The sequence below is a fragment of the Cherax quadricarinatus genome, chromosome 52 (assembly GCF_038502225.1).
Source record: "Cherax quadricarinatus isolate ZL_2023a chromosome 52, ASM3850222v1, whole genome shotgun sequence".
Lineage (NCBI taxonomy): Eukaryota > Metazoa > Arthropoda > Malacostraca > Decapoda > Parastacidae > Cherax > Cherax quadricarinatus.
This window is the reverse complement of record NC_091343.1, coordinates 25,701,435-25,713,910: the sequence shown is the minus strand read 5'-3', so window position 1 is coordinate 25,713,910 and position 12,476 is coordinate 25,701,435. Positions and strand designations below refer to the sequence as shown.

General features: G+C 39.1%; 1 protein-coding gene across 8 annotated transcripts in view; it reads right to left on the bottom strand.

The window, feature by feature from the left end:
• l(2)k01209 (lethal (2) k01209) overlaps positions 1–12,476 on the bottom strand; it is a 268,161-nt gene that overhangs the window by 165,596 nt on the left and 90,089 nt on the right. For 7 of the 8 annotated variants that reach the window (XM_070096203.1, XM_070096201.1, XM_070096202.1 and 4 more), the window contains exon 6: positions 10,839–10,910. The exons of the other annotated variant lie outside the window; for it this stretch is intronic. In XM_070096203.1, coding sequence (XP_069952304.1) covers positions 10,839–10,910 — 72 coding nt within the window. The remainder of the gene's footprint in view (positions 1–10,838; positions 10,911–12,476) is intronic. 8 annotated transcript variants of the gene reach the window in all.

The window sequence follows — 12,476 nt, the reverse complement described above, 5'->3', positions numbered from 1 at the left end:
GTTTCTCCTACTTTAGCATTCAGGTCCCCTACCACAATTACTCTCTCACTTGGTTCAAAGGCTCCTATACATTCACTTAACATCTCCCAAAATCTCTCTCTCTCCTCTGCATTCCTCTCTTCTCCAGGTGTATACACGCTTATTATGACCCACTTCTCGCATCCAACCTTTACTTTAATCCACATAATTCTTGAATTTACACATTCATATTCTCTTTTCTCCTTCCATAACTGATCATTCAACATTACTGCTACCCCTTCCTTTGCTCTAACTCTCTCAGATACTCCAGATTTAATCCCATTTATTTCCCCCCACTGAAACTCCCCTACCCCCTTCAGCTTTGTTTTGCTTAGGGCCAGGACATCCAACTTCTTTTCATTCATAACATCAGCAATCATCTGTTTCTTGTCATCCGCACTACATCCACGCACATTTAAGCATCCCAGTTTTATAAAGTTTTTCTTCTTCCCTTTTTTAGTAAATGTCTACAGGAGAAGGGGTTACTAGCCCATTGCTCCCGGCATTTTAGTCGCCTCATACGACACGCATGGCTTACGGAGGAAAGATTCTTTTCCACTTCCCCATGCACAATAGAAGAAATAAAGAAGAACAAGAGCTATTTAGAAAAAGGAGAAAAACCTAGATGTATGTATATATATATGCATGTGCGTGTCTGTGAAGTGTGACCAAAGTGTAAGTAGGAGTAGCAAGATATCCCTGTTATCTAGCGTGTTTATGAGACAGAAAAAGAAACCAGCAATCCTACCATTATGCAAAACAGTTGCAGGTTTCTGTTTCACAGTCATCTGGCAGGACGGTAGTACTTCCTTGGGTGGCTGCTGTCTACCAACCTACTACCTATATAGTGAATATTTATCACACAGACTCAGTGTCCCATATCTAGGCCCAAATTTACAGCTCACAAGTTATCTGAGTGAGCTGAGCTCATGGCGTAGTACTACAGCACGGCCAGTGACCTCAAAGTCGCAGAACTATGGCACGGCCAGATACTGTCCAGATCCACAAAATAAATACTGCTCTCAGCATCAACTTTTTTTTTAAAATAAACTTATTTTTTCTTCTAAAATGGTAGAGGGGTGTTTTCTGAAGGCAATAACACCAAAAGTATGAAATTTGATGGAAAACTTACAGAATTACTCAGATACAAAGTTAGCAGTTTTGATGCATATGCATCGGTGATTTTGCCCATTCTGAGACCTATTTTTTTTATTCTATTGCTTCATTTGACCATGTTCTAAAGCTATTTCTCTAGTATGCATTCCATTCAATTGACTGAGCACTAGAAACTGCCCTTTCAACTATTTCAACTATCCTATAATGTGTACAGAAGTTGGTAATCAGATAAAATTTACACAAAATAAAGAAATATCAATTTAAGAATAGTCTATAAAAATAATGTAAACATTCCTGGCACTAAAACAACATTTCCTCTGTTTATTTATATCCCCAGGCCTCTTCTTGCCTTCCATTTTGAATTATTAATCACACAATAAATAGAAGATTTACTCTATTTTGACAGAAATGTTAAAAGCAGGGGGGGATATAGTGTTGGAGTGGAGTGGAAGGATATGTTGTGTATCTTTATACGAATATGCTTCTAAACCATTGTGTTCTGAGCACCTCTGCAAAAACAGTGATAATGTGTGAGTGTGGTGAAAGTGTTGAATGATGATGAAAGCATTTTCTTTTTGGGGATTTTCTTTCTTTTTTTGGGTCACCCTGCCTCAGTGGGAGACGGCCGACTTGTTGAAAAAAAAAAAAAAATGTATGAAAGAGGGGAATGTACCTAGGGATTGGCAGAGAGCATGTATAGTTCCTTTATAAAAAGGGAAGGGGGACAAAAGAGATTGTTAAAATTATAGGGGAATAAGTTTACTAAGTATACCAGGAAAAGTGTATGGAAGGGTTATTATTGAGAAAATTAGAGGGAAGACAGAGAGTAGGATTGCAGATGAGCAAGGAAGTTTTAGAGTGGGTAGGGGATGTGTAGATCAAGAGATTACATTGAAGAATATGTATATGTGAACAGTATTTAGATAAAGGTAGGTAAGCTTTCATTGCATTAATAGATTTAGAAAAGGCATATGATAGAGTGGATAGGGGAGCAATATAGCAGATGTTGTAAGTGTATGGAATAGGTATTAAGTTACTAAATGCTGTAAAGAGTTTTTATGAGGATAGTGAGGCTCAGCTTAGGGAGTGTAGGAGAGACGGAGATTACTTCCCAGTAAAAGTAGGTCTTAGACAGGAATGTATATTGTCACCATGGTTGTTTAATATAGTTATAGATGGGGTTGTGAAGGAGGTAAATGCTAGGGTGTTGGGGAGAGGGGTGAGATTAAATTATGGGGAATCAAATACAAAATGGAGTTGACACAGTTACTTTATGCTGATGATACTGAGCTTATGGGAGATTCTAAAGAAAAGTTGCAAAGGTTAGTGGACAAGTTTGGGAGGTAGAAAGTTTAAGTGAACATAGAAAAGAGTAAGGTGATGAGGGTATCAAACGATTTAAATAAAGAAAAATTGGATATCACATTGGATAGAGGGAGTATGGAAGAAGTGAATGTTTTCAGATATTTGGGAGTTGATGTGTCAGCAGATGGGTTTATGAGAGATGAGGTTAATCATAGAAATGATGAAGAAAAAAAGGTGAGTGGTGCATTGAGGTATATGTGGAGACAAAAAACATTATCTATGGAGGCAAAGAAGGAAATGTATGAAAATATAGTGTATGAAAATATGGGTGTGAAGCTTGGGTTGTAAATGCTGCAGCGAGGAAGCGGTTGGAGGCAGTGGAGATGTCCTGTCTAAGGGCAATGTGTGGTGTAAATAATATGAAGAGAATTCATAGTGTGGAAATTAGGAGAAAGTGTGGGCTGAAGAGGGGGTTGTTGAGGTGGTTTGGCCATTTAGAGAGAATGGATCAAAGTAGAATGACATGGAGAGCGTATAAATCTGTAGGGGAAGGAAAGCGGTGTAGGGGTTGCCCTTGAAAAGGTTGGAGGGAGGGGGTAAAGGAGGTTATGTGGGTGAGGGGCTTGGACTTCCAGCAAGAGTGAATGAGCATGTCTGATAGGAATGAATGGAGATGAATGGCTTTTGGGACCTGACGAGCTGTTGGAGTGTGAGAAGGGTAATATTTAGAGAAGGGATTCAGGGAAATTGTTTATTTTTTATAGCCAAACTTGAGTACTGAAAATGGGAAGTACAATGCCTGCACATTAAAGGAGGGGTTTGGGATATTGGCAGTTTGGAGGGATATGTTATACAGGTCTCCCTCAACATTCGCAAGGGTTAGGGGACCAAGAACCTCACAAATGTTGAAAAATCGTGAATGTTTGGTGCCCGAATATATTGTAGGGAAATATAATACAATACTGCTTCCTTAACCTATTGAACCATGAACAATCATAAAACACATGAAAACATCATAAAGTATTGTACTATATACATACATTCTTCCTTCTTTCTTTCAACACACCGGCCATATCCCACTGAGGCGGGGTGGCGTAAAAGGAAAAACGAAAGTTTCTCCTTTTACATTTAGTAATATACACAGGAGAAGGGGTTACTAGTCCCTTGCTCCCGGCATTTTAGTTGCCTCTTACAACACGCATGGCTTACAGAGGAAGAATTCTGTTCCACTTCCGCATGGAGATAAGAGGAAATAAACAAGAACAAGAACTAGAAAGAAAATAGAAGAAAACCCAGAGGGGTGTGTATATATATGCTTGTACATGTAATAAGTAATACATATTTTATGAAAAAGAGGATAAATAAATATACAAGGTATGATGTAGCACGTAATGAAAGTAGTTTGTTAGATTATGTATTGGTGGATAAAAGGTTGATGGGTAGGCTCCAGGATGTACATGTTTATAGAGGGGCAACTGATATATCGGATCATTATTTAGTTGTAGCTACAGTTAGAGTAAGAGGTAGATGGGAAAAGAGGAAGGTGGCAACAACAAATAAGAGGGAGGTGAAAGTGTATAAACTAAGGGAGGAGGAAGTTCGGGGGAGATATAAGCGACTGTTGGCAGAAAGGTGAGCTAGTGCAAAGATGAGTAGTGGGGGGGTTGAAGAGGGTTGGAATAGTTTTAAAAATGCAGTATTAGAATGTGGGGCACACGTTCATGGTTATAGGAGGGTGGGGGCAGGTGGAAAGAGGAGTGATTGGTGGAATGATGAAGTAAAGGGTGTGATAAAAGAGAAAAAGTTAGCTTATGAGAGGTTTTTACAAAGCAGAAGTGTTATAAGAAGAGGAGAGTATATGGAGAGTAAAAGAAAGGTGAAGAGAGTGGTGAGAGAGTGCAAAAGGAGAGCAGATGATAGAGTGGGAGAGGCACTGTCAAGAAATTTTAATGAAAATAAGAAAAAATTTTGGAGTGAGTTAAACAAGTCAAGAAAGCCTAGGGAAAGTATGGATTTGTCAGTTAAAAACAGAGTAGGGGAGTTAGTAGATGGGGAGAGGGAGGTATTAGGTAGATGGCGAGAATATTTTGAGGAACTTTTAGATGTTGAGGAAGAAAGGGAGGCAGTAATTTCATGTACTGGTCAGGGAGGTATACCATCTTTTAGGAGTGAAGAAGAGCAGAATGTAAGTGTGGGGGAGGTACGCGAGGCATTACGTAGAATGAAAGGGGGTAAAGCAGCTGGAACTGAAGGGATCATGACAGAAATGTTAAAAGCAGGGGGGGGGGGATATAGTGTTGGAGTGGTTGGTACTTTTGTTTAATAAATGTATGAAAGAGGGGAAGGTACCTAGGGATTGGCGGAGAGCATGTATAGTCCCTTTATATAAAGGGAAAGGGGACAAAAGAGATTGTAAAAATTATAGACGAATAAGTTTATTGAGTATACCAGGAAAAGTGTACGGTAGGGTTATAATTGAAAGAATTAGAGGTAAGACAGAATGTAGGATTGCGGATGAGCAAGGAGGTTTCAGAGTGGGTAGGGGATGTGTAGATCAAGTGTTTACATTGAAGCATATATGTGAACAGTATTTAGATAAAGGTAGGGAAGTTTTTATTGCATTTATGGATTTAGAAAAGGCATATGATGGAGTGGATAGGGGAGCAATGTGGCAGATGTTGCAAGTACATGGAATAGGTGGTAAGTTATTAAATGCTGTAAAGAGTTTTTATGAGGATAGTGAGGCTCAGGTTAGGGTGTGTAGAAGAGAGGGAGACTACTTCCCGGTAAAAGTAGGTCTTAGACAGGGATGTGTAATGTCACCATGGTTGTTTAATATATTTATAGATGGGGTTGTAAAAGAAGTAAATGCTAGGGTGTTCGGGAGAGGGGTGGGATTAAATTATGGGGAATCAAATTCAAAATGGGAATTAACACAGTTACTTTTTGCTGATGATACTGAGCTTATGGGAGATTCTAAAGAAAAATTGCAAAGGTTAGTGGATGAGTTTGGGAATGTGTGTAAAGGTAGAAAGTTGAAAGTGAACATAGAAAAGAGTAAGGTGATGAGGGTATCAAATGATTGAGATAAAGAAAAATTGGATATCAAATTGGTGAGGAGGAGTATGGAAGATGTGAATGTTTTCAGATACTTGGGAGTTGACGTGTTGGCGGATGGATTTATGAAGGATGAGGTTAATCATAGAATTGATGAGGGAAAAAAGGTGAGTGGTGCATTGAGGTATATATGGAGTCAAAAAATGTTATCTATGGAGGCAAAGAAGGGAATGTATGAAAGTATAGTAGTACCAACACTCTTATATGGGTGTGAAGCTTGGGTGGTAAATGCAGCAGCGAGGAGACGGTTGGAGGCAGTGGAGATGTCCTGTTTAAGGGCAATGTGTGGTGTAAATATTATGCAGAAAATTCGGAGTGTGGAAATTAGGAAAAGGTGTGGAGTTAATAAAAGTATTAGTCAGAGGGCAGAAGAGGGGATGTTGAGGTGGTTTGGTCATTTAGAGAGAATGGATCAAAGTAGAATGACATGGAAAGCATATAAATCTATAGGGGAAGGAAGGCGAGGTAGGGGTCATCCTCGAAAGGGTTGGAGGGGGTAAAGGAGGTTTTGTGGGCAAGGGGCTTGGACTTCCAGCAAGTGTGCGTGAGCGTGTTAGATAGGAGTGAATGGAGACGAATGGTACTTGGGACCTGACGATCTGTTGGAGTGTGAGCAGGGTAATATTTAGTGAAGGGATTCAGAGAAACTGGTTATTTTCATATAGTCGGACTTGAGTCCTGGAAATGGGAAGTACAATGCCTGCACTTTAAAGGAGGAGTTTGGGATATTGGCAGTTTGGAAGGATATGTTGTGTATCTTTATACGGATATGCTTCTAAGCTGTTGTATTCTGAGCACCTCTGCAAAAGCAGTGATTGTGTGTGAGTGTTGAATGATGATGAAAGAATTTTCTTTTTGGGGATTTTCTTTCTTTTTTTGGGTCACCCTGCCTCGGTGGGAGACGGCCGACTTGTTGAAAAAAAAAAAAAAAAAACATGTATGTGTAGTGTGACCTAAGTGTAAGTAGAAGTAACAAGACATACCTGAAATCTTGCATGTTTATGAGACAGACAAAAGACACCAGCAATCCTACTATCATGTAAAACAATTACAGGCTTTCATTTTACACTCACTTGGCAGGACGGTAGTACCTCCCTGGGCGGTTGCTGTCTACCAACCTACTACCTACATATACATACATGTTATGGTTTGATAACATGTATGTTATTAACCCTTTGAGGGTTTCAGCCGTACTGATATGGCTTACGACCCAGGGTTTTTGACGTACTAGTACGCCTAAATTCTAGCGCCCTCAAATCTAGTGGGAGAAAGCTGGTAGGCATACATATGAAAGAATGGGTCCATGTGGTCAGTGTGCACAGTATAAAAAAATCCTGCAGCACACAGTGCATAATGAGAAAAAAAAATACTTTGACTGTGCTTTTGGAATAAAACAGCGACTTTGCACTGTATTTTCGTATGGTATTTATTATTGTATTCTAGTTTTCTTGGTCTCATTTTATAGAATGGAAGACATATTACAAAAATTGAGATGATTTTGACTGGTTTTACAATGAAAAGTACCTTGAAATTGAGCTCAAAGTAGCAGAAATGTTCGATTTTTACCAAAGTTCAAAAGTAAACAAATCATGCCAAGCGTCCAATACACGTCAAGTGGTGAGTCTAATATTCTTTCACAAGTGCGCTGATATTATTTATACCATTTCTACACTAATGCAGTAGTCTGCGAAACAGTAAGTCTTCTATTTTTTGTAAGAATAAAAATTGAAAGTGGAAAGCCAAAGAAATATAAGAGGGGCCTGGGGATGTGACTAACGAACAGAGGAAATGTTATTTTAGTGCCAGGAATGTCTTTCTTGTTTATTCTGGACTATTTGGAAATTGGCATCTTTTGAAATTTGTGTGAAACTGGCAAAATTGCTAAATTCTGACCACTGTATTGGATAGTTGAAATCAGTAAATGGGTGGTTTCTTGTACTCATTCAATAGAAAAAATGGAGTTCTAGAGAAATACAGTGGACCCCCGCATAACGATGGCATCACATAGCGATTTTTCCGCATACCGATTACTTTTATCGCAAAATTTTTGCCGCGCATACCGATTAAAAACCCGCTTACCGATTTTCGTCCGAGACGCGTCCAATGTGCCCTCACATGTGCCGGCCGTCCCATTGTTTACCAGCCAGCCTCCGCGGTAACATCCAAGCATACACTCGGAATATTTCGTATTATTACAGTGTTTTCGGTGCTGTTTCTGGAAAATAAGTGACCATGGGCCCCAAGAAAGCTTCTAGTGCCAACCCTGTGGTAAAAAGGGTGAGAATTAGTATGGAAATTAAGAAAGATTTTGAAGGGTTTGGGGCTAACCCTGAGAAGCCTATGCCAGTTGTGGAATCCATTGTGCCTACTTCAAAGATTAAGGAAATGTGTGCACAGTGGGTTGAACTGCAAACCTTTATAGATGAAAATCACCCTGACACAGCTGTTGCAAGCCGTGCTGGTGACTATTTCAATGACAATGTTATGGCCCATTTTAGGAAAGTCTTGAAGGAACGGGAGGTACAGAGCTCTATGGACAGATTTGTTGTGCGACAGAGGTCCAGTGACTCTCAAGCTGGTCCTAGTGGCATTAAAAGAAGAAGGGAAGTAACCCCAGAAAAGGACTTGCTACCTCAAGTCCTAATGGAAGGGGATTCCCCTTCTAAACAGTAAGAAGATAATGCTCTCCCCTCCTCCCATCCCATCAATCATCACCAGATCTTCAATAAAAGTAAGTGTCATGTAATTGTGCATGCCTTTTTCAGTTTGTGTGTATTAAAATTAACATTTCATGTGGTAAAAAAAAATTTTTTTCATACTTTTGGGCGTCTTGCACGGATTAATTTTATTTCCATTATTTCTTATGGGGAAAATTCATTCGCATAACGATTATTTCGCATAACGATGAGCCCTCTTGCACGGATTAAAATCGTTAACCGGGGGTCCACTGTAGTTATGATTTTTGTCGACTAGTACACAGGAATTGGCCGAAAATAGGGCTCAAAGTGGGCAAAATTGCCGATGCGTAAACATCGTCGAGACCGCTAACTTCGCGAGAGCATAATTCCGTAAGTTTTCCATCAAATTTCATCCTTTTGATGTCATTATGATCGGGAAAAGATTCTCTATCTTTTCACGAGAAAAAATAATTTTTTTTTTTGGAAATTTGGCCGACCCTGAGAACAAGTCTCGGAGAGGGCCTGTCGACCCTCAAAGGGTTAAATACCACTGCCTCCACCACTGCCTCAACCACTGCCTCAACCACTGCCTCTACCACTGCCTCTACCACTGCTTCTACAACTGCCTCTACCACTGCCTCTACCACTGCCTCTACCACTGCCTCAACCACTGCCTCAACCACTGCCTCAACCACTGCGGCGAACTGCCTCGTACTTTTGCACCATTTCATTCTTCAATTCTATCGCGTTTCTCAATTTCTTAACCAAAGGGCTGGCACTAGCAAGTTTCTTTGGGCCCATGGTTAATTATGTAGCAGTTGCACTCAATCTACAAGCACCAAACACAATGAATTATTGTGAAATGTTTGTATGAGTGCGGAGGCTAGTGGTCACTCCAGCATAAACAAAGCCACACTGACTCACAACACCTCAACCACTGCCTCCACCACTGCTTCAACCCTCGTATTTTTTTTTACAATTTCCTTCTTCAATTCTATCGTATTATTATTATTATTATTAGCAGTAGCAGAAATGATCGATTCTTTGCCGTGTTCAAGAGTAAACAAATGATGTCACCGTCCAATACCTGTCCGAATGGCCATTCCAATATGCAGTCACGAATGGGTTGACACTATTTATACTGTAGTTTAATAACCAATAATGAACAGTTAGCCAAATAATGATAGTTAGCCATGCAGTTACTGATGACAGTTGAATGGAAGTGATTATATGGAGTGTAACTTTTTGGTTTATCCTATTTACTTTAAACATATGCTACTATGTATGATAATCTATGTAACTGTATTTGTGTATACTTGAATAAACTTACTTAACTGCATGGCATGATGAGTCTAAGCGGGTGGGCTGGCTGCCAGTTGCAGGGGTCGGAGGGAGGGTAGTAGGGACACGCGGGTGGCAGGAAACTTAAATATGATTTGGCAGCTGGGAATTCGCGAATGTGTGAAGCCCGCGAAAGTTGAAAACACGAATGCTGAGGAACTGCTGGCAGTTTGGAGGGATATGTTATATATCTTTATATATGCTTCTAAACTGTTGTATCTGGGTGCCTCTGCAAAGACAGTGATTAGGTATGAGTGTGGTGAAAGTGTTAAATGATGATGAAAGTATTTCCTTTTTTGTGTATTTTCTTTCTTTTTGGGTCACCCTACCTTGGTGGGAGATGGCCGACTTGTTGAAAAAAAAAAAAAACTGGGAGGGTGAAAGGGAGCCTTAACTGTTCTCATGAATTTTGGAAAAACAATTAATATTTCCACTAATCTGAACTCAATTTCATGCTACTTTTGGTCCCAAAACCATTAAAAATCATCTCTACTTCAGTAGTGTATCTTCCATTTTACAGTGAAACCTCAGTACTCAAACTTAAGTCATTCCAGAAGGCTATTCGAGTGCCGATCTGTTCGAGTATCGAACAAATTCTTCCCAACCAATTTTCTTTTTGGCTGGCTGTTATTACTAATCTTCATAGGCCCCACGGTGACTTATTTATACAGATAATATGAAAAAAAAAAATGCAAAGAAACACAAAAGAGTTTACAGCAAGGTTCTGGCAGGTCGTGTTGGTTTGGTCGAGTGCTGAGTTTTGTTTGAGTAGGGAGCTGTTTGAGTACTGAGGTTTCACTGTGTTTAAAAATACCAAGAAAACAACTCAAAGTAGCTATTTTAAACCAAACAAAAAAGTTTTATTCCCATCATGCACTACATGGAGCCAGATTTTTTATACTGTGTACATTCACTGCACAGACCCATTCTCAATATCTAGGCCAAAATTTACCATTCACGGCTTATCCAAGTGAGTCAAGTTAATGATGTGGAAATATGCAAGGGACCCTGGCCTCCAAGAAATAGTCTTACATGATGGCCACTAAAGGGGTTAATACAGAAGGTCTGGAAAGTGAAGGGGATAAAATATCACCAGTTCCTTGTCATGTTACTGCATATTTTTATTAACATTCTTCTGTTTATTCACTTGCAGTCATTCATTTATTCTTGCGATGAATGATTGGAGGAACTTATAAAGTAATTTTTTTTTTGTTAAACTAAAGCATTTTCAAAAATTGAAGAATACAAATTAGAAAGACAAACCTTCAACACATCAGGTGAGTAGAAAGCTAAAATCCCCTCAAAGATAATGACATTGGCACCATACATAGTTTTCTGTAAAGCAAGCATCAATGATAATGAGGAACTTGATCATTAAATTACAGCTATTATTTTTTACTTAATTACTTAATTCAAACAACCTTAAAATCTATAATTTTTTTTATCTAATTTTTTATTAGTAAATGACATACTGTGGGTTTTTGGTTTTAACCAGAAAACTACTGTACACCAAAGAAAATGGCAGGAATTACCTAACTCCGAATAAATTGCTAATTAACTTTTATCACTGCAATAAGCAAAATGTATGTCATCAATGCATGCAAGGTCATATGTACTTTGCAACATTCTACCATTAAAATAGAAAAGAAATTCTGAGAGGAATGATGGGACAAAAAACAGTGTGAAGCCTTCATTATAACATTTTGCTCAAGGTGAGCTGTGTAGTCACATGACCCATGTTCTCACCTCACTCTTCATCTTACTGAATGGCCTACATATGGAATAGTTTACACATTTTGCATAAAACTTCATAAAGCTCCCCCTCATGTAAAACTTCAATATAATGAAGATACTTTTTATTATTTTTTTATTAGCATATCGGCCGCTTCCCACCAAGGCAGGGTGGCCTGAAAAAGAAAAACTTTCATCATCATTCACTCCATCACTGTCTTGCCAGAGGCATGCTACAGTTATAAAACTGCAACATTAACACCCCTCATTCAGAGTGCACTGTAATTCCCATCTCCAGGACTCAAGTCCGGCCTGCCGGACTTAGAGTCCAACAGCACGTCAGGTCCTAAAAATCATTTGTCTCCATTTGCTCCTATCTAACATGCTCACGCATGCTTGCTGGAAGTCCAAGCCCCCTCGCACACAAAACCTCCTTTACCCCCTCCCTCCAACCATTCCTAGGCCAACCCCTACCCCACCTTCCCTTCACTACAGATTTATGGAGGGCAGGCAGGCTAGGGGTCGGCCTAGGAATGGTTGGAAGAAGGAGGTAAAGGAGGTTTTGTACAATAAAGTTATATACTGTTTTATGTATATCTTCATCTACTCATCGGTTCAGAGGAGCCTCTGTCACCTGCCTACTGTGGAGCAAGAAGAATTAGTCCCTTTCAAAATGCTGCAAGTATTATACACAAAGAGCAAGGTGGTCTTTGAGTATGATACAACATTGCACAGTAAATTAGGTGTAAAGAAAGAAAAGCATTTATTTATTTAAGCTCATTGACAGTCTCCCACCTAAGCCAAGTGACCCAAAGAAGAAATCACATTCATGTTCATTCACTCAATAGCCATCTTTATGTGCTAAAAGTAAAGTACCCATAGATTTTCAAGTGCCTAACTTTAAAGCTACTGGTACTATCAATTAACTCTACACCTACAGAAAAGAACAACAATAACATAATAATAATAATACAATTACTGATATTATTTTATTGTAACAGAAATACTGCACAGCAATAACAATACGATAGTACACCAATATTACATACATACATTACTAATATACTGAAGTTTTGATATTTTTATTTGGTTCCCAGATAATGAAAACATAAGTTTTTTTTTTCTAGTGACTAAATTTAGAATTTGGTTTATGGCCCAACTAGAATCCCC